Genomic DNA, 22,224 nt, shown 5'->3' with positions numbered 1-22,224 from the left:
ACCATGGCGAGGAAAGCAATGTGGTCCAGCTGCTGGAGGACGCGCTGGCCATTTCCAGCGCCGGAGAAGACTACCCAGGCATACGCGCAGGGGAAGGCGTGTAGAAAACCGTTCCCTTTGCGTCGTTTGTAATACATATCCACCGACTCAAGAAGGAATCGATAAATCGTGGTGTACGTGAAATCACAAACTGCCGTGGGGCAGGGGAAGGATGACCTGGTCTCCGAACTGCTTACGGATTCCAGAAATCAACACAGAAATCTCAAGCAAAGAGGGTAAATTAAGATGTTTTTTTTTACTCCTGAAAGCCTCATTTTTTTTGTTAGGTAAGAACAAGCTTCTGCAGCTCTGTCTTTGGGAGAGGAAGTTCCTTGAAGTTATAATTAGAAATGATACTGTTACAGTATTCATGACCCTGGTCCCTTTTGATGGCTCGTCCTGGACGAATGCCAGCACATGTGCTTATTCAATTTGTCCTATAATTTCTTGTGCCAGCAATAGCAACAATAACTTCTTTTTTTTTTAATTTTAAGAAAAATTGCTAATTACTAAAACTATCCTGATAGGAGTATCAGGAATATGCCAAAGAATTTATGAAGAAACTTCTATTTTGGTATTCTTAAAATATTTCAAAATGTGCACAAATTCATCTTTTGACCCCCATTTCCTGCTATCCACTCTACGCGGTACAGTCCTTTAAGTGCGAAGCTGGTAATATCAGCAAAGGAAAAATCTGTGAATAATTCAGGCTACGACTCTGATAAATGATCAGATCTGTTCACAACACTGATTCATAAGAAGATGGGAATTTGGGCACCAGATGCTTCTTTACATGCAAAAGATCTGCGTGGAATCGGCGGGTCCGCTGGAAAATGCCCCATAATCTCAGCGGTGCTTCTGACTTCGCAGATGAAATCCGCCGCCCCACTCCAAAAACGGGGTAACAAAGAGTAACAAACCAGTCACGCTTGGCATGGCTGTGGGGGTAGTGTTGGTGAAGGGGCATTGCTAGCCTGTAAGAGGGTGACTTTCAAGAAAGATCTAGAAGGATCAGGCTTCCTGACTGGTCCACTCGGAAGGGGTTGTCATCACCACGCGTGACAGGTGTTGTGTGGTGCCTTCGCCTTCATCAAAAAAGCAGCGGCGAGGACAGGGGGAGCCTGGACTCCCGGGGAGCGTGCGAATCTCCGCTCTCCCACGCTCTAGCTGGGCGAGCGCGTGGGCTGCCTGAGCTCGGGGAAGGGTCGTGGCAGCGATGGCTAACGACACCTGTCTCCTGAGGTTTTGCTGCGTCCACACAGAAGCCACTTTGTCCCCGGTTCAGCAGAGCTGGGTGCCGCCTTTACAGCAGGACCTGCGTCGGCCGCAGCGTCCAGCGTCCTCCCTTCGTTTGCCTCGTTGCTCACGCCCCGTTTGCCAGGCCAACCCGCCTGCGCAAAATCATCTCTCAATAGCAGCACTTAGCACACTGACAGTATTAGCATTACACCTAAAAAATAATATTTTCAGGCATACGCTATTCAGAAATACGCCCAAATAAGTGCAATTCAGGCAATTATGTGCTTGTGCCAGCAGATAACAGATGACCGTCACCCCTTCCGTGGCTGTAAATGCATATGGATTAAGCTCCAGTTTAGGGCTCCAGAATGAATTATATCTGGTCCTTGCTAAACTGCTTTGCTCATGGAAAGAAAAAAAAAGTCCACACAACACCTATTACACTGCACTTAATTAAGACAAGCATCAACTTTATGTGCCATTATTCGCTTCTGCCGACTCTCTGTGGTGTAAACGGCGGCCCCTCCTGAATGCCGATCAATGCTTCCTGAATTTCAGAGGATGACATGCAACGCAGGGAATGTTGGCCAGCAGCTGCGTACCCATCGGCGAGGCCATCGTGGGAAGATACGTGTAGTTATTTGGCCTGTATCTAGTGAGAGCTTTTCTGAATTAGGGTACCACGTGGAGTAGAAATGGGGACGGAGTGCTATTTGAAAGACACCTAGGATGTCTGCTTTGCTTATCTGGCTTCACGAGGAACGCTTTAACCAACACACCTGGGAACAGGTGTGGGGCGGCCGGATCCATCACCAGATTTTGCGGGCGGGTCCGTGAGAGAGTGTGGCGTGTGCGTGAGTGCAATGGTTGCGGGGTGTGGTGCACGTGCACACGTGTGTGAGCGTGTGTGTGGTGACTACATGTACAGGAAGGTTGTAATAAAGCAGTGTGACTGGCCTCAGGAAGGCCCGTGGCCACGTTGGGGAGGTTGGTCGCGGCTGTCCGCAGACCACCCTTTGCACAGGCCGCTGCCTTTGTCTCTGGATTGTGAAGGAGAAACTATGCAGTCTGCCTCCTCGAAGATGCTTTACTGCATGGGAGAAAAGCATCTCTGCCACCCCCTTCTACAGCTCATCTTGGCATCTGACACTCAGTGTCACAGCTGCGAATGGATCCTAAATGCCGATGGTCACTATGGTCGCTGCTTGATTCCATTTATTATTTTATTTACAAAAGGACTCTGTTTAGTCTCCTTTTCCTTGCAAGACTTCCCTTCATAGTGTGGAGACTTATATTTTGATATTTTTACTATGTAAAGTAAAAAAGTGCCAAATTCTTTAATATTTATGCATACGATCTGTTTGCTAGTCTCTCTGCAAATTTCATGCTCGTATTTTTTTAAACTAATTTTTTCCAGTTCCTGTTACTTTTTTTTTTTTAACCTAAAAGTTGGAAGGAACATTCTTACATTCATGAATTCAATAAATATTTATTAAAACCTAACTATCTGTCAGGTAGTATGCCAGGAGCAAAGCAGACAGCCTTCCCATGCTCATGGACCTATAGCTTATTGATCTGATGGATAAAAGGCCACCGCTTCACTAAGAATATTAGAACGACAGCAGAGTAAGTCTCGACAACAAACAAGTAGAAACGTGCTCCGCCCTGCCATAGAAACATCTCGTTTCTTTTCCAAAATAGGACTTTTAAGACCTGAAGATGTTACCCATCCATTTCCGAAACCGTTTCCAATTCGTGGGTCAAGTTACACAAACCCCGTTTTGTTCTGGGACGTTTTGGCAATTGCTCGGAATGTCACCTGTGTTTAAGACAGGGAAGGGACCTCCTTTAAGGCCGAGGAGCTCGTCTGACACCATAGAACCGACCCTGGGGAGGAAGCAAAGACGCTTCGCCCTTGCGCCGTGCCCTGGCACACTCGGTGCTTCTCCACAGAGAGGACCTGGGTGGCAGTTTGATGTGGGTGTCCGGTGGCACTTCCCAGGTGAGACATCCCCATGGCAAGCACGACCTGTGACCCCCGGGCGTCTGCTTCCAGGAGGGCGAGTCTCACGTGGGTAATGAGCGCCACATTCAAAACCTGGACCTTTAAGGGGAAGCAAAGAACCTCCGTGGCGAATAAGGATATGGTTTTGTCCACCCGTCTAACGTGAACGGGATTCTAGGGGGCGTGATGGCTCTCTGCGTGGGCTGGACACCGCGGTCTCCCGTGCTCGGATCGGTCACGTGTTTAACACCCGGTTCCAGCCACGACGTTCTCTCTAATCGTCCCGCGAGTTCGTTTTGCCAGGGAACTTACATACGTCTCCCCCATAAACCAGGAGGCTGCAAAATGATAATGAGCAGTTTAATGTTGAGGCGACACCTGTTAGAGGGTTCTTGGAAAAAGCTCGTCTCAGAAAACTAACCTGCGCCCAAGGCGTGTCTTTGTGGCTCAACTGCCTCCTGTCCCACGTCACATGCCATGTGATAGTCTTTGCTTCGGGCTAGAACCAAGTCAAGCCGCTCATGCGTGTTTGATCAGAAATGGTCCCCGAGTCCGCCCCGCGAGCCAGGCGATGCGCTTGAAGCCGGGGACACAGAGCACGGGAGGGGCCGTGTCTAACTGAGCATAGGCCGGTCAGCACGGGTCCTGCTGCACGCAGGACCTGGCCCCGCGCCAGCAGACCTGGCATGTTAGAGACGCGAGGCCATTCTCCGCTGCTCTGCAGGGACGGGAAGCGCCGTCTCTGAGTCGGTGGTGTCAGGACGCGCCTCCAGAAACAGTGGCCGCCAGAGAAGAGTAATTCACAAGTCAAGGCCATTCATGGGGGGTGGGGTGTGGCATGCAGTTTTTCTCAACACCTGCGGCGTCTGGCCACTGAGTCTCCAGGCCGAGGGAACCCAAGGGCCGTGGTGACATCTGAGTGGGCACTGTCTGGTCGCTCGTTGCTTCGAGTATTTAAGCCACCTGGACACACCTGGCAGGCTTGAGCGTGGAGGGCATCGTTCAGGACACCACGCTGGAGCCCCTGGGGCCTGCCTCCCGGCTCCGCGTGTGTTTTCAGGTGACCCAGTTGGTGGGAACTGTACCCATCTTTGGGACTCACACCAAAGCGACACGATTTGAGGACCACGGCCCTACACACTTCTTCCCTGTGAGACTTATTTCTGCATCGATTGGTGACAGACAGCAAATTCCCTTCCATCAGTCACTTGGGTTCCTTTATAGGAGAAAGCGGGAGTGCAGACCAATAAATAAACTCGGAAAGCTTTATCGTGGCCTCTCGAGGCATTGATTTTAACCGGCCAACTCAGAATATCTCCTTTCCTGCCAAGTTCTCAGGGGGCTCAGATCATGTTATCTCACAGTGAGGCAAAAAAGTAAAAATAAAAAGTAAAGCTTCCTCCAGGATCGGGAGGCTCCAGGCAGGCCTGGGGTCTCACACACCGGTTCCAGGCTCAGGTGCTGGGCTCACACGGGTTTGGGGTGCAGGCCCTGGCTTTGGGGTGGCTTTCGGAGTGGCCCTGGTCTGGTTTCACTCCCATCACGGGTGAAGCGGGCATCTGAGCTTAGTCACCCATATACCACAACAAAGTTGCCCCCCAAATGGTGATTATTTGAGCTTAGTCACCCATATACCTCAACAAAATTGCCCCCCAAGTAGTGATTACTTATTGTCTCTACGGGGGGAAAAGTTTTCCATTCACAAACTGGAAACTACGTGAACTTGAATCCTAATTAAGTTTGCTTCGTTCTCGCTTTTTAAAAAATAAACTAGCGGCTGACACTCTGAAAGCCATGCTTTCATTTCTTCTGTAGACAACAAACGGGCAGAGTTTTAAGGGATATTTGGGCTAGTTGGTCACTGGTGCCCAGGCCCCCAAATAGTCACAGTCATTAAATGAGGGCAAGTGTGACTGAGGTTCTGCTGACTACACGTCGCTCAAGAGACGATTTTTGAGGGTCAAAGGCTGAAAGCACTTCAGAGCACCCCAGCACCGCTCCCCCACCCCGAGTATTGGCAGAGAATGTAACACTTTTGAAAAATGAAGAAGAAAAGATAAAAGCGATGGAAGCTAAACATGGCTCATGGTTCATTTCTGCATCTTCAAATGAAACGCAGCGATTCGACTAATTTAAAATACCATTGAAGTGACATGACTCTCTTTAAATATTTTATCACGAAGATGCTATAAGATTTCTTGCCCATATATTACCCCATTTTTCATTTAATTACTGATCAAATGTGCTAGTCGAAAAGACTAAGATCTTGCCATCACCCGGAATAACTTGTGAGATTACAGCAAGCAGGCCTACGCCATCTTCGTCTTGACTTTGTAAAAACCATTCTGGGGTAAAAGATGGAGGTTTCCTTGGCAAGAACTCTCCTGTTTATTGTGGTTAGCACAGAAACCACACAGGACCCAGTCCTGGAGTGGCGAACCTTTGAACACTACATCTATGAAATTCTGTTGTCTTTTCAAATTTTCAGTAACATTTCTTTTTGCTATATTTATCACATTTTCCAAAATATGAAAATGTTCTTTTCATTTTAAACGTTGACTACATGTGAAAAATTAACTCTGGTTCTATTACTCCAAACTATTCCTTTATTAGCAACAGTTGTGCAGTGATGTCAAGAAGAATTTTAAAACCAAAGTACCAAATTTCAAGAGTGGACACATCTGTTTCGCTTTGCCGTTTGTTTTATTGTTTTATTTCTTGGGATATGAATTCACAACTATCTTATGACCGAAGACTAAAGAAAAAACATATGTTGGTAAATCTGATTTCTGCATTTTTTTTTTTTTTTTTGGTAAGGGAAGTTGCCTCCCTCAGCTGTCTGCCAATAAGTAATAAATGGACTTGGCAAAAAGTTTATTTAAGTTGGCTTTATTAAGCCAACAAAATACAGAAATCAAGTATAGGACAGGCAGAAAAATCTGTTCCTTTGAAGTCAATAAAAATCCATCTCCTTAATCCTTTTTTTTATTCCAAGCGGTGGTGATTTTTCTCAGCTGACTCACCGAGAACCTTGATTTAGCTAATCTGTCTTGCTTAGTTATCTTTCTTCTCCAAAGCTTTCCTAAAGAAGCACCCTTTTCCCTTGACAACCGTCATCTTTTATCCGTGCATGGCGGTGCATCTGGTTATAAACACTTTCTAGTTAATCCGGATGGAGGTTTCAGAAACAGGTTCTTAATTACGGCCCGTATTTTACAAGAATAAAAACAGCAGTAGGTAGCAAGCCGAAACAACAGACCCACAGAGACGGTCAGCGGCAGCAAGCTGGCTAAAATCTCCAGTCAACCTCTGTCACAGCTTCCTAAGGGTGCTGCCTACCCATTACGGCCATGAAGGAAGAAACGCCAGGACCCGAGCCCGTTGCCCCCGTCTCCACGCCCTAACCCCCCCACGGCAGGATGCCAGCTCAGGCGCACGGGCAAACGCACGCACTCGCGCTGGAGGGACGCGGGACTCGCACGGAAAGCCACGATCTCGGTGGAACAGAAAGCTGAACAGACCTCGAGACAGCCCGCGGCCGGCATCTGTCCCGCCCACGGCTCCTTACCTAAGCTGAAGAGCACCAGGAATTTCAGACACACGAACTCCCGCTGGTCGAACTGGAGCGCACGCAGCTTCGCCACCAAGTCCTGCGCGTGGCCCATGAGGCTGCTGAGCGTGGCCCCGGCCTGCGGCACGATCGTGGCGCACTCCACCTGCAGCACAGAGCAGCGTCAGTAGCAGTCGGGCTCGGGACACGTGTGCCTGGGGCAGGGAGCCCCCTCCCCCCCGCCACTGCCCCAGAAGGTGTCGGAGACACGTCCTGGCGTTATCACACACGTCTCGATGGGTGTGCTAAATCTGACCATTCTGACAGCTCCATATATATATATATATATATACACACACACACACACATATATATACACACATATATATATATGTATACACATATATATATATATGTATCTATAAAATGTAATCAGGGAACTGGTCTTGATTACATTTTACAGATACACACACACACACACATATATATATATACACACGCACACATACACTTTTTTCTATCGTAAAATTGCATCGACACACAAGATTAGAATGTTTTAACTCTCACGAATATCTTCAAAGAAAAATATACTGTCCATAAGGAGTGAATCCAGCACAGTGCTCTGTGTGCACACGATGAGACTAGCACACCAGGGAGATGAAGGCAGAAACACGGTTCTGTTTTTATTTTACGGAGACCATGAAGTCATCATCGTTCAAGACCGTGTGCTCGTGGGTGATGGAAGAATCGCGGACAGACAGTTCTTCAGTTCGCTGCTTCCTAAAACTCTGCAGCCACTGTTTGCACATGGCTATTAATACATTTCTCTCTAAAGACAGCCGTGTTCTTGTTTACAAGAAGAATAATGTCTTGACTGGGAAAACAAAACCGAAAAGAGTCTTATTTCCTTCTTCACAAAAACATAAAAGGTGTCATGACGCACCGATCTTGGGTTATTCACGGGGACGTGGGACGTTCCGTTTGTCCTGAGTTAAGACGTTGGGGCAGCTGTGAGCGATCGTGCCGGCTTCGCGGTGGCAGTGCCAGCCCAGCGGGAAGAGCCCCACGGACACCTGGCGCTCCCACCACCCTCCCTGAGATCTCTCAGCAGCCACGCGGACTGTTAGGTGCATTTAATATTTGCAGCAGCAGCAAATTTGTCTGGGAGGCAAGTCCTCATCTGCCACTCACCCGGAGCAGACTGTATTAAATTTTTATATTTATTGACATTTCATTAGCATAATTGACTGCACTTGCTTCTGCAGGAGAAGGCACAGGGCTGACTCCCGAGCAGGGGAACTCGTCCCTCGAGTGGAATTTGCAATTAAAAACAAGGCAGAATGGATTTTTTTTTTATTGTGTAAATATGATGAGTTGAATTTTCAGCTTTAACTAGAGAATACTGGGTGTACAGAAACCTTTTTCAAGAGTGAAAAATTATGAGTCAGTGGAAAGACGACCCCAAAGGTGTCAATCAGTTTGTATAGAGTCAACTACGCATGAAAAAGCCGCAGTTACAGTGGCTTCCGGGAGAGCCTCACGTCCCGCATGGCCCCGTCCTGCCTGCTTTGTCCCTGTGCTGGCATCTGTCCCCGGCACCCCAAGATCAAGGCTTCTAAGAGCCCCTTTGGTTCCTGGTTTCGAACGTGCAGAAGGGGCAGCACACAGGCGGCCTGGATGCGAGCTGGTGGCAGAGGGACCGTGCCGGGCACGTGGCGGTGTCCACCTGGCACACAGGACGTCTCAGAGATCGTGCCGCCTGTGCTCTTACTGAAAAGTGCTGCCCGAGCTCTGAATCTTAAAGTCCACTCATGCTCCCACTGCTCCAGGTACTAAGAATAGAAACCCCCCAGGGACAAACGGGACAGAGGAGTGAATGACAGCTGGGGCCGGACGCGGGAGAATCCTGGGACAAGAGACAGGGAGGTCCGGGCCGGCGTGCCACGTCCCAGCGGAGCGCCTTGGGCAAGTCGTGTGAAGTCTCTGGCCCTCTATCTTTAAAGAAGGCAGTTAAGCCAGGCGACGTAAGGCACCGCCCACTTTAGCGATTTTCTGGTACCGACGGGAGTTGGGACAATGCTGCCAGCTCCAGCTTGCAGCCAGCGGTCGACTGCGCCATAGCTGTGGCCATCGCAAGCGAAGCCCTAAGTCAGGAGACGTGCGAAGACAAACCCACACGTGTCGGCATCAGCCTTTCGTTATTGAGGTGGCTGAGCAAACGCCGGCGTGTGCAGTTCTGACAGGTGGGAAGTAAGTCTGGCTGCCGGAAGTGCAGGCTTGGGAGTGTGGCACATGCCTGGGATGCACCCGGGTGGCCTCGGGGTCCCGGTGGCCCGGGGCCGCCTCCAGGAGACCCGGGCATGCCAGCGCCGTCACAGCCCAGACGTTTACCCACAGGCGGCCTCGAAGCTCAGACGTGCTTGTTAAGTGGGGCCATGACGTTACCTTCCACAGTAACTTATCGATTCCCGACGGCTCTGAGGGGGCGGGCGACTCATCCCGGAAGCAGCACGCGGAGCCCCTGCTTCCCGGCTTCGCCCCACAAGCAGCGTCCTCACGGTTGAATGCACTCGCTTCAGGAGCCGCTGGCCTTCCCGGTCTTCTGTGCACTTGGGGACATTGATTTACTGCCCTCTTACGCGTGATCTTCGTGCCACTGAATTCCAGGCAAGTATGGAAGGAACACTATAAGTTGGTGTCCCTTCGGGTAAACGTGTCATCATGCAGGTGGAAACCGTTTTAGCTAAATTGCTTCTACTTCTAACAGTCGAAATTTTTGATGACTTGACTATTGTAAGATGCCTGTCACTCGAATACGACCCATGATAATAGAAGATAATGAATAAGTTGCCGGTAGACCTTAGGGTGACGTTGCAGTGGCTGGTAATTAGTGACAATGTGTAAATACTAGAAAAGCAACCCCCCCCTTTTTGTCATGTATGTAATCTGTAGAGAAATATATATATGTATATAGATTATACATACACAGATTATATATATACGTTTGGTGTGCAATTAGTTTTAAAATAGTGGATAGAAGAGAATTCCTGTCATAACTCTAAGACAATACATAGATCGCATACCGCTTATTATTACCGATGATCATTATTTCCCTTCTGGTGAACGAGGTGATTATTTAATAGACGCTGCAGAGATGCCTGGTGAGAAGAAGCAGAACTTGACGGCAGCGCTTGGACGCAGTGGCAGTCGGGGGCCGCACCGCCTCCCGGTGCCGCCCTCCGGCACGGACTGTCGGTGGCTCTGGTTCGGTTTGGGGGCGAAGGCGTCGCAGGCCCAGTGCTGCCGCTGGGCCTACGAGGGGCGTGGCCGTTCCGTGTCACGCTCTTCTCTCCGCGAGCTCCAAGTGGCCGTTCCCTGGAAATGCCCGCGTCCCAACGTTCCGTCCGCTGTTTTCTCCTCAGCTCTGCGGCAGGCGCACCGCGCATCTACCCCGAGCCGCGAGCAGCAGCAGAAAGCTTGTCCCCGCGTTGCCACAAAGCGCGTCCGCACTTCAGGGGACGGTCTGCTGTCTGGGGCCCCCTCGGTCGGGACCAGGGCCCTGGTTTTGTGGGCGGAGACACATTTTTCGTCGCTACCCACTCCTCTTGAGACACTCGGCACAGAGCTTTCCCCGTGTCCTGGAGGAGTCGCCGTGGGCAGCTGAGCGTGTTCCACGCATGGACCCGGGCTTCACACCGGTGACGGGAGCATGTGCCGTGTTTCCCGTACGGCGACTGAGGGGGGTGCCAGGGTTCAGAGTGTACCGGCGATGCCTCATCACTGACCTCTGATCCTGGGGCGCGGGGAGGCCATTGTGGTCAGACCTCTCACTGCAGGGTCAGGCGCTTCCTTCTAGAAGCTGGGTCACAGCCGGGGCAGCTTCGAATGCCCACTGACCCCTAGTACCCCTCCCTGAACATCCTGCCGTCACGTCCGAACGTGCCATGGGCTCGGCTGCAGAAGCCGACGGTGCAGAGTGCCACCAAAGGTCAAAGGTTGGCCACCAGGGCCACCGACCCGGCGGGTAGACCAGCCGCCCCCGGCGCGAGTGTGGGGCTCCGTCTGACTCCTCCCTCCTTTGCTGACCTGCAGAAGTGCATTCTGAAACCACATGGATGACGCTGTTCTCGTCTTGGGGGGGCGCCTTAGGCTGCCTGCAGGGAATTTTGCACGCTTTTTTCTTGAAATAACGCCGTTTAATTTTCCCCGTGACATCAACCTCACGACCTGATGCGACGCGTCACAGACACGGATTTCTCTCGTTGCTTCTGGTTCACACTCTGCACATGTCCTCAGCGGTGTGTCAGCGTCTCGGGCAGACACATTGCCTTGTGCAGCTGATGTAGGGCGATGGCATTTGAATGCTTTTCCCTTCCTTTCTAGCTTCATCTTAATGCCGAAATAACTTTATCACAGTAAGTAATAATCACATTAAAGTCGCTTCTGGATAATTTAGATCTGTTTTTACAATGCGTTTACAGTGCCACACCAAAAAGATGAAAACATTTGGCCCAATGACCTTGTTTTGTTGGCAGTCCCACAGAGGCCGCCCTACCCTGCAATGAATTACACGCGGGCCTCTGGCAAGTGCAGGCTCGGGGACAAGCATGTCACACAGGGATGCAGCGCCTGTTGAGGAAGAACAAACTGTGCCCCAGGCGGCTGTGGGCGTTCTGCCACGTCTCCTATCAACTGTCACCTCTCTGCCTCGGTTCCTCATCCGTGAAATGGGGACAGTAATAACAGGACTTTCTTGCTAGGTCCTTGGCTCCGCAGATGCCATCTTGGCTTCGATGACGTCTCATTGCCATGGCAGCGCTTCGCAGAACCGCGTCCGTGGTTCTTCCTGCAGTCCTCGGAGGGGACTCTGCTGCAATCCCCTCTGGGCCGGCGAGGACGGTTACGGGACTTGCTCGAGGTGACGCAGAGAGGAAGCTTTGGGAAGGGGACACACGCGGTCCGCCTGACTCTAAACTAGACACACGCGGACACACACGCACATTTCACGCCAGAGAGCGAGCGGTCTGCGCTGACGAAAACACACCCGTCGCCGTAGACCGAACACACCGAGGAGGAGGACGTCTCGTGTTTTGTTTTCTTCAACTACGTCCGTAACTTTGTCTTTTAAAAATTACCCCCCCGAATATCGCCCTGCTCTTACTCAACATAGTCTTTCTTTCTTTTCATCATTTTTTTAATCTTCTTCTTAAAATTGGCGTGCACCAAATAACTTATTATTGTTATTGTGTTAACACAAATCTCGTTTTCCTTGCAAATCGAGGAAGCATCTGTCTGCCTGCTCAGAAAGGACGCTTAGAGTCTCCACACACACGTGCCTGGCCCCAGGGCAGGGCGTGGGTCAGGTCTGCGGCTCAAAGGTGCTTCGCTCCCGTGGGACTGGTGAAGCCTCAGCCACATGCCCTAGAAGGAGGGCAGGGGCGAGATGAGGAACTCTGGTGAGGACGGGTGCTGTGGGTCTGGCATCCAGGTTAACCTGTCCCAGCCGAGCGCCGAGGTTAGCGATCCTTAGTTCTACGGTAGTGCGATCGGTTGACATTCGTCCTGTGCCTGACCTCTGCAGCGTCAAGCAGCTTTGGAGATGTAGAAGGACGCTGTGGCCCGCCTTAAAACGTCCTTCTCATTCTGTTAATGGAAAGCCCTCCTCCTCAGAAGTCACGGGGAGCCCAGACATGCTCAGGGCACCTGGTCTAGCTTATTCCACCAAGAAAAGGTCTGATCCGTTGTTTCCTTAAACGAGAAGGTCCAGCGATGACAAATTGTAATCCGGCTGTTCACCTGCACTGGGTGGGTGGAAAAGCGTGGCCAGAGGTTTGACAGAAACGTGACCCTTTCAAGGGGGGGACAGAGCCAGAGACGTTCTAATTACGAGGTGCAGTGTCGGGGGGCTGCTGGACTGAGTAAGGAGCATAACGTAATGTGGACTCACTGTGTTGCGCACCTGAAACTAATCTAACATTTTATGTCAACTGTCATTTAAAAATAATTTTTTAAAAAAGTGGGGGGGGAGCTGAAGAATTGGGCTGTGAGGAGGTGACTAGCTCGCTACGGAGGGGGTCCCCTCCCTCGGCTGTGATGGCCACACAGCAAGTAGCAATAACTGACACTAAAGATTATAAAGACCATGTTCTCCTCCACTGTTCTTGGTTCTGAAAATCAGAAAGACAAGAAATGCACTTTCTCTACTTTTTAAATGGTAATTACCTCTACCCAGGAGCAGCACTTAAGGGAAAATGAAATGTGAAGCAAGGAACATTTCTAAAGAGCAGGCATGAAAGTGCTTCGAGAAAGGATGGCACAAGCCATTTCATCTCTGAAACTCAGAAGGAAATGAAATCACATTAATTTGTGGGCCGTGTCTTGTTCTCTTAATGCAGCTCCTGGCTGGGTGGGGACAGGAGGGTGGGCTGTGGGGTCCAGCCGGTGACCACACTCTGGGAATGAGGACGTCCCCGCCAAAGACGAGGGCGTCCCCGCCAAAGACGAGGGCCACGGGGCAAAAATGCCAAACGCGAATTTGAAAGCACAGGAAGTCAAACCCACTGAGCCTTTATTTTCTTGTCTGGAGTGCGGACAGCGGGAAGCAGGCAGTGATGGCGATGGTCGAATTGATTCGATTTGCAGAAACTCTGAAACAGTGCTTGTCTCTACTCTGATCGGGAAAATGTGATTTATCTAATAACACAGCGACTGGCGTGGAGACAGCAGTCGCTGTGTTATTCGGCTTCAGATGTGCCCTGCGTGGCTTCACGGCACATACACCTGTGGCCGCACGTGAAAGACCTTGGTGCCCAGTGCGAGGACTCAGCGCTGCCGGACGCCACAGTGATGCCTGGGCAGGAAAGCGGAGACCCACGGGAGGGGTCGCTGTGTCCCACGCACTTATTTTAATGACGCCTCAGTTACGGGAGGGAGGGCGAGAAATAGAGAGGCCTGCCGAGTTCCTACGAGGCTGGGCTTAGGTCCGCTGAGACGTTCTCAGCCCCCAGGTGCCCACAAGGCCGACTGTCTGTCCCCTCCTCCAAGGCGTCCCTCACTGTCACCTTCTCGGTAAGGCCACGCCGACCACTCCTATTTCGCCCTGCACCCCGGGCCGTTCCTGTCCTCTCCCCTCGCACAGCCTCCGGCCTCTGACGGCCCGTGGCTGTTCCCGGGGTTCCGTGCGGGCGGCTTCCCTGGCCGCAGCGTCACGAGCCACAAGGGCAGGAGTCTTTTCCTGTTTTGTCCACCAGCTTATGCTGATGCCCCAGGAGAGTGACCGGCCCACTAGGGGACACGCCACACGTATTCACTGACGGAACAAATAGCTATTCAGAGAAGAGTAGGACCCAAGAGAAATTTTTTCTCTCTCTCCCTTTCGAGCGATGACGCCTGAAAACTGATCTCCTGTCCCCCCTCATTCGCCTGTCCTCATGCCACGTTTAGATGACATTCGCCATTTGCACCAGTCTCTTCCACCAATACGAATCCAAAACAGTGACGATTCCACAATTAATGTTTTTGTTATTGTGTTTTAATCGCTGACAAACAAGTGTGGCCGATGAACGCAGAAGCTCAAGGAGAAAACCCCAGGCACCGAATCTTAATTTCGACCTCACGATTGTTTGACCCTTCAACACCCAACTTCCGGTCCCCGCAGCCCGGCTGCGGCCTGTGTTGTGACTGTGTGTGCTGGGACGCTTCACTGTGACCGCCAGGGTCGGGACGGACCAGACCGAGGCTGCGGTGACCAGACCACAGCACGCAAGGGCTTCCGGGCCGGTCAGAGGCCCGCCCTTCCGAACACGGTTCGCAGATGCGCTTTTCGGGTCCCTGTACTCACTTGCTGTCCGGTCACCAGGAAGATGGACCCCTCCTTCCCGTGCACCACCTGCCGGTAGATGTGGTCGAGGACCAGGAGCTCGCTCCAGCAGTTCTGAAGCAGCTTCATTTGATCATCCACCTGTGAAAAAGCAGGGGAAAATGGCACCGTCATTCACGGCTTCCTTGGTTTTGATTCTTGACAGAAGAGAACTCGCTGTAAGTGGGAGGTGCCCGCCCAGGGCCCGCGAAGCACAGACACCCTGCGGTCACATCACTGCTTCTGAAAATCGCCATTTTCATTTGGACGAATGCTCTTTAATCTACCCAGAGACGCTTAAGCTAAGTATTTCGAATCGGCGAGCTGCTGGGAAAAGCGCCCACGCGATCGCCGTAGCCGCATTCGCAGAGCGGGCGTGGAGTTGGCCCGTCGGGGAGGGCGCCGCGGCCTGTCCCCAGCAGACGCCGTCGGGACCCCAAGCAGCCTGTGCGTGTGCACCTGGCGGCTGGCGCGGCGACCCGCTGAGACGGCGTGCGGACTCGAACAGCGGCCGAGCCCGGAGCATGCGCAGGGAAGGCAGCGTGACTCTCGGAGACGGACACACCCCGCCACTGCCATCGGCTCACAAAACCGTTCCGGCCACCCCGCATGGTCGCGACGCTGACCCTGTCGCTTTCCGTTCGGACGGCGTCCCCACAAACTCCCTGAACTTCAGTGTCTCTGTGTGAAAAATGGGCCAAGGACAGCGCCCACGCCACAGGGCTGCCGTGAGGCCATGCCATCGAGGGCATCTTAGCCACACTCCACCTCGCCCTCCGGGGGACGGCCGCGTACAGGACAAACACGCCCACAGACCACAGTCTCCATGCTGAGAGCCTGCCGGCCCAAGACCTGTGCTCCCGAGGGTGGTGGCCGTGTTAGACCCGCCTGTGCCTTTAAAAATAACGCCTGCCATCGCTAAATTTCTCCGGCTTGTGCGTATTGTCTTAGCCATGGACCCCAGAGCGTGCCTTCGAAATCAGAGCAGACATCGCTACGTTCAGTTTTCAGATGGGGACCCAGGGCCTTAGGGAGGGCCGGCGGCCTGCCCACAGGACTCTCTTCCCCCGAGATTAGGCCGCCTCCAGATGATGTCGTCAGGTGCTAGAATGTTCTACACCAGGTTAATCTGACTCGCTTTTAACAACTGCGCATTTAAGCAGCCGTTCTGCGGGGCCCTGGGCAGTCGGCGACGAGGAAGAATACAGCGGCGGTGATGCCAGCCGGGGCCACAGGGCACAGGGCACAGCCGGGGGCCGACAGAGCACCAAACAGCTCCGCGCGTTCCAGCTGAGAGCTGTCCAGGCCACTTTCTCTAGGCCCTGTGTTCTTACCTACAACTATGCGAGACCGTTCTTGCCGTGAGGGTGAAATGAGGTAGATGGGACAGTCCCTTCACAAACGGTGAGACGAAACAGGATGAAGAAACGAGGGCCAACCGAGGGCTCGCCGCCGGAGGGCCATGCTGAGCCCATTGAGAAGGAAAAGCAATTGCAGAGATCGAAGCTACCACCGGGCTCGGGGTCAGGAAAAGGGACCCCAACATCCCCGTCCGAAAGACTTGGCATCAGCTGGTGTGCTGATGTGAACAAAAGCATTTCATTCGTCAAGCACATTGACACTTTTGGGAGACAGTATTTAGCGGGCGTAAGTGCCAGACCTGGGTACACGGCAAACGGGACCAGTGCAGTCCCCGTCTTGTGGAATGACTTGTGGGGACAGCGCTTGGTGATTTAGCGGGAAATCTCCAGAGTGTCGTGTGGTGTCACGCGTCAGGTCACGGGTGGCAGTGACAGAGATCCGCCTCAATGTTCTCTGCAAACTGCTGCCACCAGGAGTGGCGGCCACATGTCCTAGTGACATACGTGTCGATCCTGGCAGCTGTCTGCGGTGCCGGGTGATTTCAAAGCAGAGCGCCCTCGCCCGGCGGCCCAGCGTGCCCTTGTGTCAGCAAACCCTGTGTCACGGCCTCCCCGGCGGTGGTGGCCGTTTGGCTCCGCGGTAGATTTTTACTTTGTGATGTGACGCTTCAGATATTTCGTTCTCTTTCCAGGGAACCCTAAAACACTGTACTTTAAGATTATCTCCCCAGAAGCAATGAGCACACACGTTAATGTTGCCGTAAGACCCGTCCAAGTGACTGCAAGGTCACCTACAGGGGACGCCAGAGTACGAGCCTATTTACTCAGCAAGAAAATGTACTTTTTTCATTTTGCAGGTGGGAAAGTGAAAAAGCTACGCGATGATCCGCTGGCCGCACCGCGGAGCAGGAAGGGCGAGTGGAGCGAGCGGGAGCGTGTTTTCTGGAGCCGGCTCATCGCGGCCCTTCCTCTCCACTGCGTCTGACGGTCGCCGACCCTCACGGGTAGCACGACAAGGGCACTCCAGGTCGTGAGGTAGGAGCGTGGCGTTTCCTGGCCCTCTTTCCTGCTGGGACGTTGAGACCGTACGTCTGAATAAGGACGCATTCGGTGTCACATTCGGAGGAAGAGCAGGCGGCGGCGTTCTCGGCTCTCGCTCCCGGCGCGTGTGTGCGTGTGTGCGTGTGTCAGGGGCGGGTGTGAGCAGGGCGCTGCCCAGGAGGGAGCGAAGGTTCTGCTTCCGTGGATCCTCTAGGTCCCTTGCGAAGGGGCTGGGTGTCTTTCAGCCCCGCGTGGGCCTCCGGTTGCCGCGTGCAGAGGCAGTGGGGACGGCCCGGCCCCTCGGAGCCGCACAGTCGTGGCTGCTGTGTCGGTGGAGATGGGGAGCAGCGAAAATGGCCGTGTCTGTAAGTGGCGCTTTGCGGTCGGCTCTCCCTGTGTCACCCCCGGCGCCGCCTCCTCCGTGCTGCCCACCTAGGTCTCTGCGAGGACCTCCCTGGTGCCACGAGCCCTGTCACTGCTCGTTTGTCTGTGTCCCCCTCGAGGCCGTGGCAGGACTGGAGCCGCAGATCCTGCAGCGAGGGCCCCAGCACTTGGCAGAACGGATGTGTTTTATAAATGCCCGTTTAGCGAGGGGACGCATGACCGCACTGCCGTCACTTTCTGGACGTTGCTGCTCGTCACCTGTGTGTGTCTGTCCTTAGCCCACGGTGCGAGCGAGCGGCTCCTCCATGTCTGCGGAGGGGCTGCTGTTCTGTGCCTGACAGCCTTTCGCGTTGGCCCAGCCATGCGTGCCGGGGGCTCTGGGCCCCGCGTGGCCCCAGAAAGATGTCCTGACTGCCTGTCATTTGAACACCTCTCCTGAGCAGTTGTCCCCTGTTTTCACACCCTCCGAGGGGGTTTCCAAGCCAGCACTCGGTTGCATTATTTTCCATAATCGATTACTTCGTATTTTGTATCACCTGGTCCGTAGGCAGCTTTGCCCTGCCGCAGGTGATGCGGTTTTTATGTGTCTCAGGACAACAGGGCGGGGAAAATAAATCAGGTGACCGACTTGTTCCTTATCTCTAGATAAGAAATGCTGGCAATTTCGAAGTCACTTTTTCTTTAGAAAGGGGTCGTAGGAGACGTGGGGGTGGGGAGGACACAATCTGCGACGTTTGAGTAAATTTTCCAGGTATCAATGCTGTTGGTGCACAGCTCAGGGTGGCATTTGGGGAGCGCCGAAGGGGACCGAGTGTGCGCCTTCCTTGATTAGAAGGGGACCGAGTGTGCGCCTTCCTTGATTAGAACCTCTCTCGCTGGCAGTTCGCGACGCTGCCTGGTATGAGCTGCGTTATCAGCCGTAATAAAGGGAAGGCTTATCTCAGAAGCCCGGCTGCTCCATGACACAGCCGGGCGGGGCGGGGAAGACAAGCCTCGTATTGTCCCGAAGCCGACTTCCCACGGCCAGAGGTTAATCATTAGAAATGAGTGCTGTGGCCCGCACAGGCCCTGGCGGACAGTCCGAGGACAGAGACTGTATAGACCGCTCTGGCGCCCACACCAGCTTGCCCGAGCCTTCCTGCTGCCCCCGCCCCCTTCTCCCTGTCGACGACCGGACTATGGCTTCTCCGCTTTCCCTCTGGCTGGCGTCTGAAAGGGACGCCACCACGCATCACTGCGGTCCAGCTTCAGGAGAGAGCTGTAGGGAGGCGCCCACCGGCACGGGCTGGGGGCGGGCGGGAGCCGGCATCTGTCTTCGGTGACTATGGCAGACTGCTGCAAAGTCCAAGAGCGACGCCTCCACGCTGACAATGATTAAACCGGCACCGCAAACAGCCAGGAAGGCTCCCTGTCCGGTGTCTGAGACCAGAGGACTTGTGAGCGGCTGTCCCCCTGCTTGAGGGTCATGGACGTGGTCCCAGGGGACGCTCCACGTGGGTTGCTGCTGTCCCGTAATAGAGACCTGGGACCGGGCTGTTCTGCCTCTTCCTCTGACTCTCCAGGGGGACATGGTGTGTCCCTTCCCCGTGTGTCACTGCCTCTAGGTGAGGGCAGTGGGCAGGGGGCATTACCTGTGTGACATTGGCCCCCAGCCCATCCCCACGAACCTCCCCTGAGCTATACGCACACCGTCTCCCAGCTGAGCCACGAGCAACCGTGCAGATGCCAGAGCCAGACAGACGAGCCACCTGCCTCTCCCTCCCTCTCGTTTGTCCTGCAGTCACCAGAATCAATTCTTCAGTCACGTGCTTCCTTTGGACACTAACCTTTTCCAAATACCCTAGATGTTCCTTCGGAGGCCACTGCCCTGCAGGGTGGTCTAGGGTGGCCAGAAACGAGAAGAGACAGCTGGCAGCCCGCACCTCCGATGCAGTGGGGCCCCTCGGGCCTGGGCCAGCTCCACGTGACTGGGTGTCACGTGGGAGAGAGAACGAGGCAGCTGTGGGCAGAGGGAGGAGACGGTATAACAGACCGGCCTCCACTTCACACACCTCAACCCAGTCACCGGTGGACGCAGTCAGAGGGGCCGCAGGGACCCACTGCCAGTCAGCGCCCCGCAGCGGGGACTCATGAGCAGGCGTCACCAGGGGCGGGCTCAGCACGTCCTGTGTGGCGGGGCTCGTGTTAGAGGCTTCCGCCACACGCCATTCCGTTTCCTTCCTAGTAGAGCTCTGCCAGAGGGAGGCGCGTTTATCCAGAACGTCCCGGGCCTGGCAGATGCTGGCTGCCCGGTGCCGTGTCCCATGTCACTCCACACCCCGGTGCCGTGTCCCGTGTCACTTCACGCCCGGATGCCATGTCCGCTGTCACGCCACGTGATGTGCTAACGCCAGACACGCGACGTCACTTTCCTTCACCTGCCTGCTTCGCCCGCGATGGGAACGAAATCAGACCAAGGTCACCCCAGGCGCCAAGCCACATCCGAAGGTGTGTAGTGTGTGTCAGCGTTAAACGCCGCAGGTGAGAGATGTCATCAGATGCCATGATGTAGCCGCTTTCTAACAGAATCGTACCTGTGTGTGTCACGTGCCACCGAGTCAGCTCCGACTGCTGACGACTCTGTGAAGGAGTGACATCCAGTGCCCTGTCCCCAGCCCTGCTTGGCTCCCGTGGACTCAGCCTGTGGCCTCTCACGGAGTCACCGCTCCCACACGTGGGCGTCCCCTGTGCCTGCCGCCTGCCGTTTCCCCGGCACTCCCGTCTGTCCTGAAGCGCCTTGCCTCCTCAGGACGTGCCCGAGTGGACAGCCTCAGCCTGGTCCTTTTGCCTCCAGCAATGTCTCGGGCTTAACTTGCTCTGGGACCATGTCGTCTGGACATGGGCAATGAAGATGGATGTTAAGGAAGGTTCTGGCTGCCCTGCCCTATGTGAAAGGGACCGTGGTTCTCCAGTTCTTTCCTGGGGTGCCGGGGTGGAGAAGATGGGGACAGGCTAGGAACCGTCCCCTGAGCGTGCCCTGACTCCCATGAGGTCTTGACACAACCTCTTCCGTTGTTACAATGCAGTCGACGAATGTCCTTGGGTCCTTTTTGGCTGGCCGCTGCAATCGGGCAGCTGGCCAGAGGACAGAGGAAAGAACCCAAGTGGCCTCAGTGTTGCTCACCAAAAATACAACCAAACTCAGGGCAGAGGTGAAGGAGAGGTCTGTGGGGACCCAAGGTGATGGGGATTCGCTGGGCGCAAAGGCTCCTGGGAGAATCCCTCTACCCGCTTCCCCAGCAACGCACGGGGGCCTGGCCGCTTCACATGGTTTACGCTCTCTGTCAGGGGCAGTCTACGCCTTCAGGGGGAGACGGTGAAGGTGCCTGGGTGGGGGTGCACCTAGACCCGGCTTCGGCTTAATCCCGTGGGGTCCGTTTTGTGCCGAAACTGAGATAGGACTGAGGTTTCTTCTAGAATCAAGGTGGGGAAGGGGCCTAGAGAGAACACTCTCTTCACGTTGCTGAAAACCCACCAAGTTACTAACTACGTGATACGATGTGATTGACTAGATTTCTGTCTCAAGATTTAGGCAAATAATAACTTAGTTTGATCCTGGGGGTCTTTTCCTAGTGGCCCACGCATCGCTTCCTGCGGACATGTCCATTTGGTCATGGCAGAATGCGTGGTGCCAGCCTGCAGGGTCACGTCCCCTCACACCTCTCGGCCCCACGTCTCCGCACAGCGATGCGCCTGGCCTCTTGGTGTCCCTCTGTGTCACCACTGAAAGGGCTGGGCGCCCCTTCCTGGCCTGGGCCCAGTCCCCAGAGACTCAAAAGCAGACTGAGTCGTCACCAACTCCTGGCTGCCTGCGCCCCTCCCTGCCTTCAGCTAACTGCCCGCCGCTCAGTGGGGCCGGTGGGGTGAGGTATAGGACTGGCCCCCACCCCAGTGAAGGCCATCGCTGTCATGGGGGTGCCACTCTGTGCAGCTCTGGTTCCAGCTGGTTCCTTAGAAGAGGAAGCTGCTTCCCATGCTGCGAGGCATCCGGCCATCTGGGAATCCAAGTGACACCAGTAGACTTTTGGTGACACCACCACTGACTCTGTGTGCTCTCGGGGGCCTGGAGTCAGACCCACTGCTGCACATGTGTGACCCCATGGGAAGATGCACTGAGGTCGCTGCAAACGCGTGACCCTTGGGAAGATGTGTCAAGGTCACTGTACCTTAATGCTGTCTGCCTACATCCGACACGCCTCACCCCTGCACTGAGCATGCATTGTTCGTAAAACACAGAAAACACATTCCTCACAGAAAAGCAACCTATTTCCTTCGTTTCTGAGTACCTGATGGACAAGCCGCAGGCCCGAACGCTAGGCAGCGAAGGACTGCCCAGGCGAGGAGGCCCAGCACCCGCCTCCTGCTGCGGTGGCGCCCCTGCGGGGCTCCCCGGCTCCCTTCGCACGTGGGCAGGCCAGGCGCTCGGATCAATATGGTGGCGGGTGGAGATTGATCTGCTCCCCGAGCGAGTGCATTAACGAGCTCCTCCAGATGACCTCTGCCCCGTGGTACAAATCAGACTCCACCGCAAACCACGTCCCTGAGCGGAGACCTTCGGGCTCCACTGCTTCTCAGGAAGCGAACTGCAAGTGGGTCTCAGACACGGCCACCGCGCCCGGGGACCTCAGACACGGTCATCACACCACGGGCTTCAGACACGGCCACCGCGCCCGGGGACCTCAGACACGGTCATCACACCACGGGCCTC

General features: G+C 54.1%; 1 protein-coding gene across 3 annotated transcripts in view; it reads right to left on the bottom strand.

Moving 5' to 3' along the window:
• NR5A2 (nuclear receptor subfamily 5 group A member 2) overlaps nt 1–22,224 on the bottom strand; it is an 88,302-nt gene that overhangs the window by 19,919 nt on the left and 46,159 nt on the right. For all 3 annotated transcript variants that reach the window (XM_039883502.1, XM_039883501.1, XM_039883503.1), the window contains exons 5-6: nt 14,674–14,793; nt 6,852–6,999 (exon numbers count right to left, since the gene is read on the bottom strand). In XM_039883502.1, the coding sequence (XP_039739436.1) occupies nt 6,852–6,999; nt 14,674–14,793 (268 nt within the window). The remainder of the gene's footprint in view (nt 1–6,851; nt 7,000–14,673; nt 14,794–22,224) is intronic.

Source organism: Pteropus medius, unplaced genomic scaffold (assembly GCF_902729225.1).
Source record: "Pteropus medius unplaced genomic scaffold, Ma_sr-lr_union100, whole genome shotgun sequence".
NCBI lineage: Eukaryota > Metazoa > Chordata > Mammalia > Chiroptera > Pteropodidae > Pteropus > Pteropus medius.
This window is presented reverse-complemented; position numbering and strand designations above follow the sequence as displayed.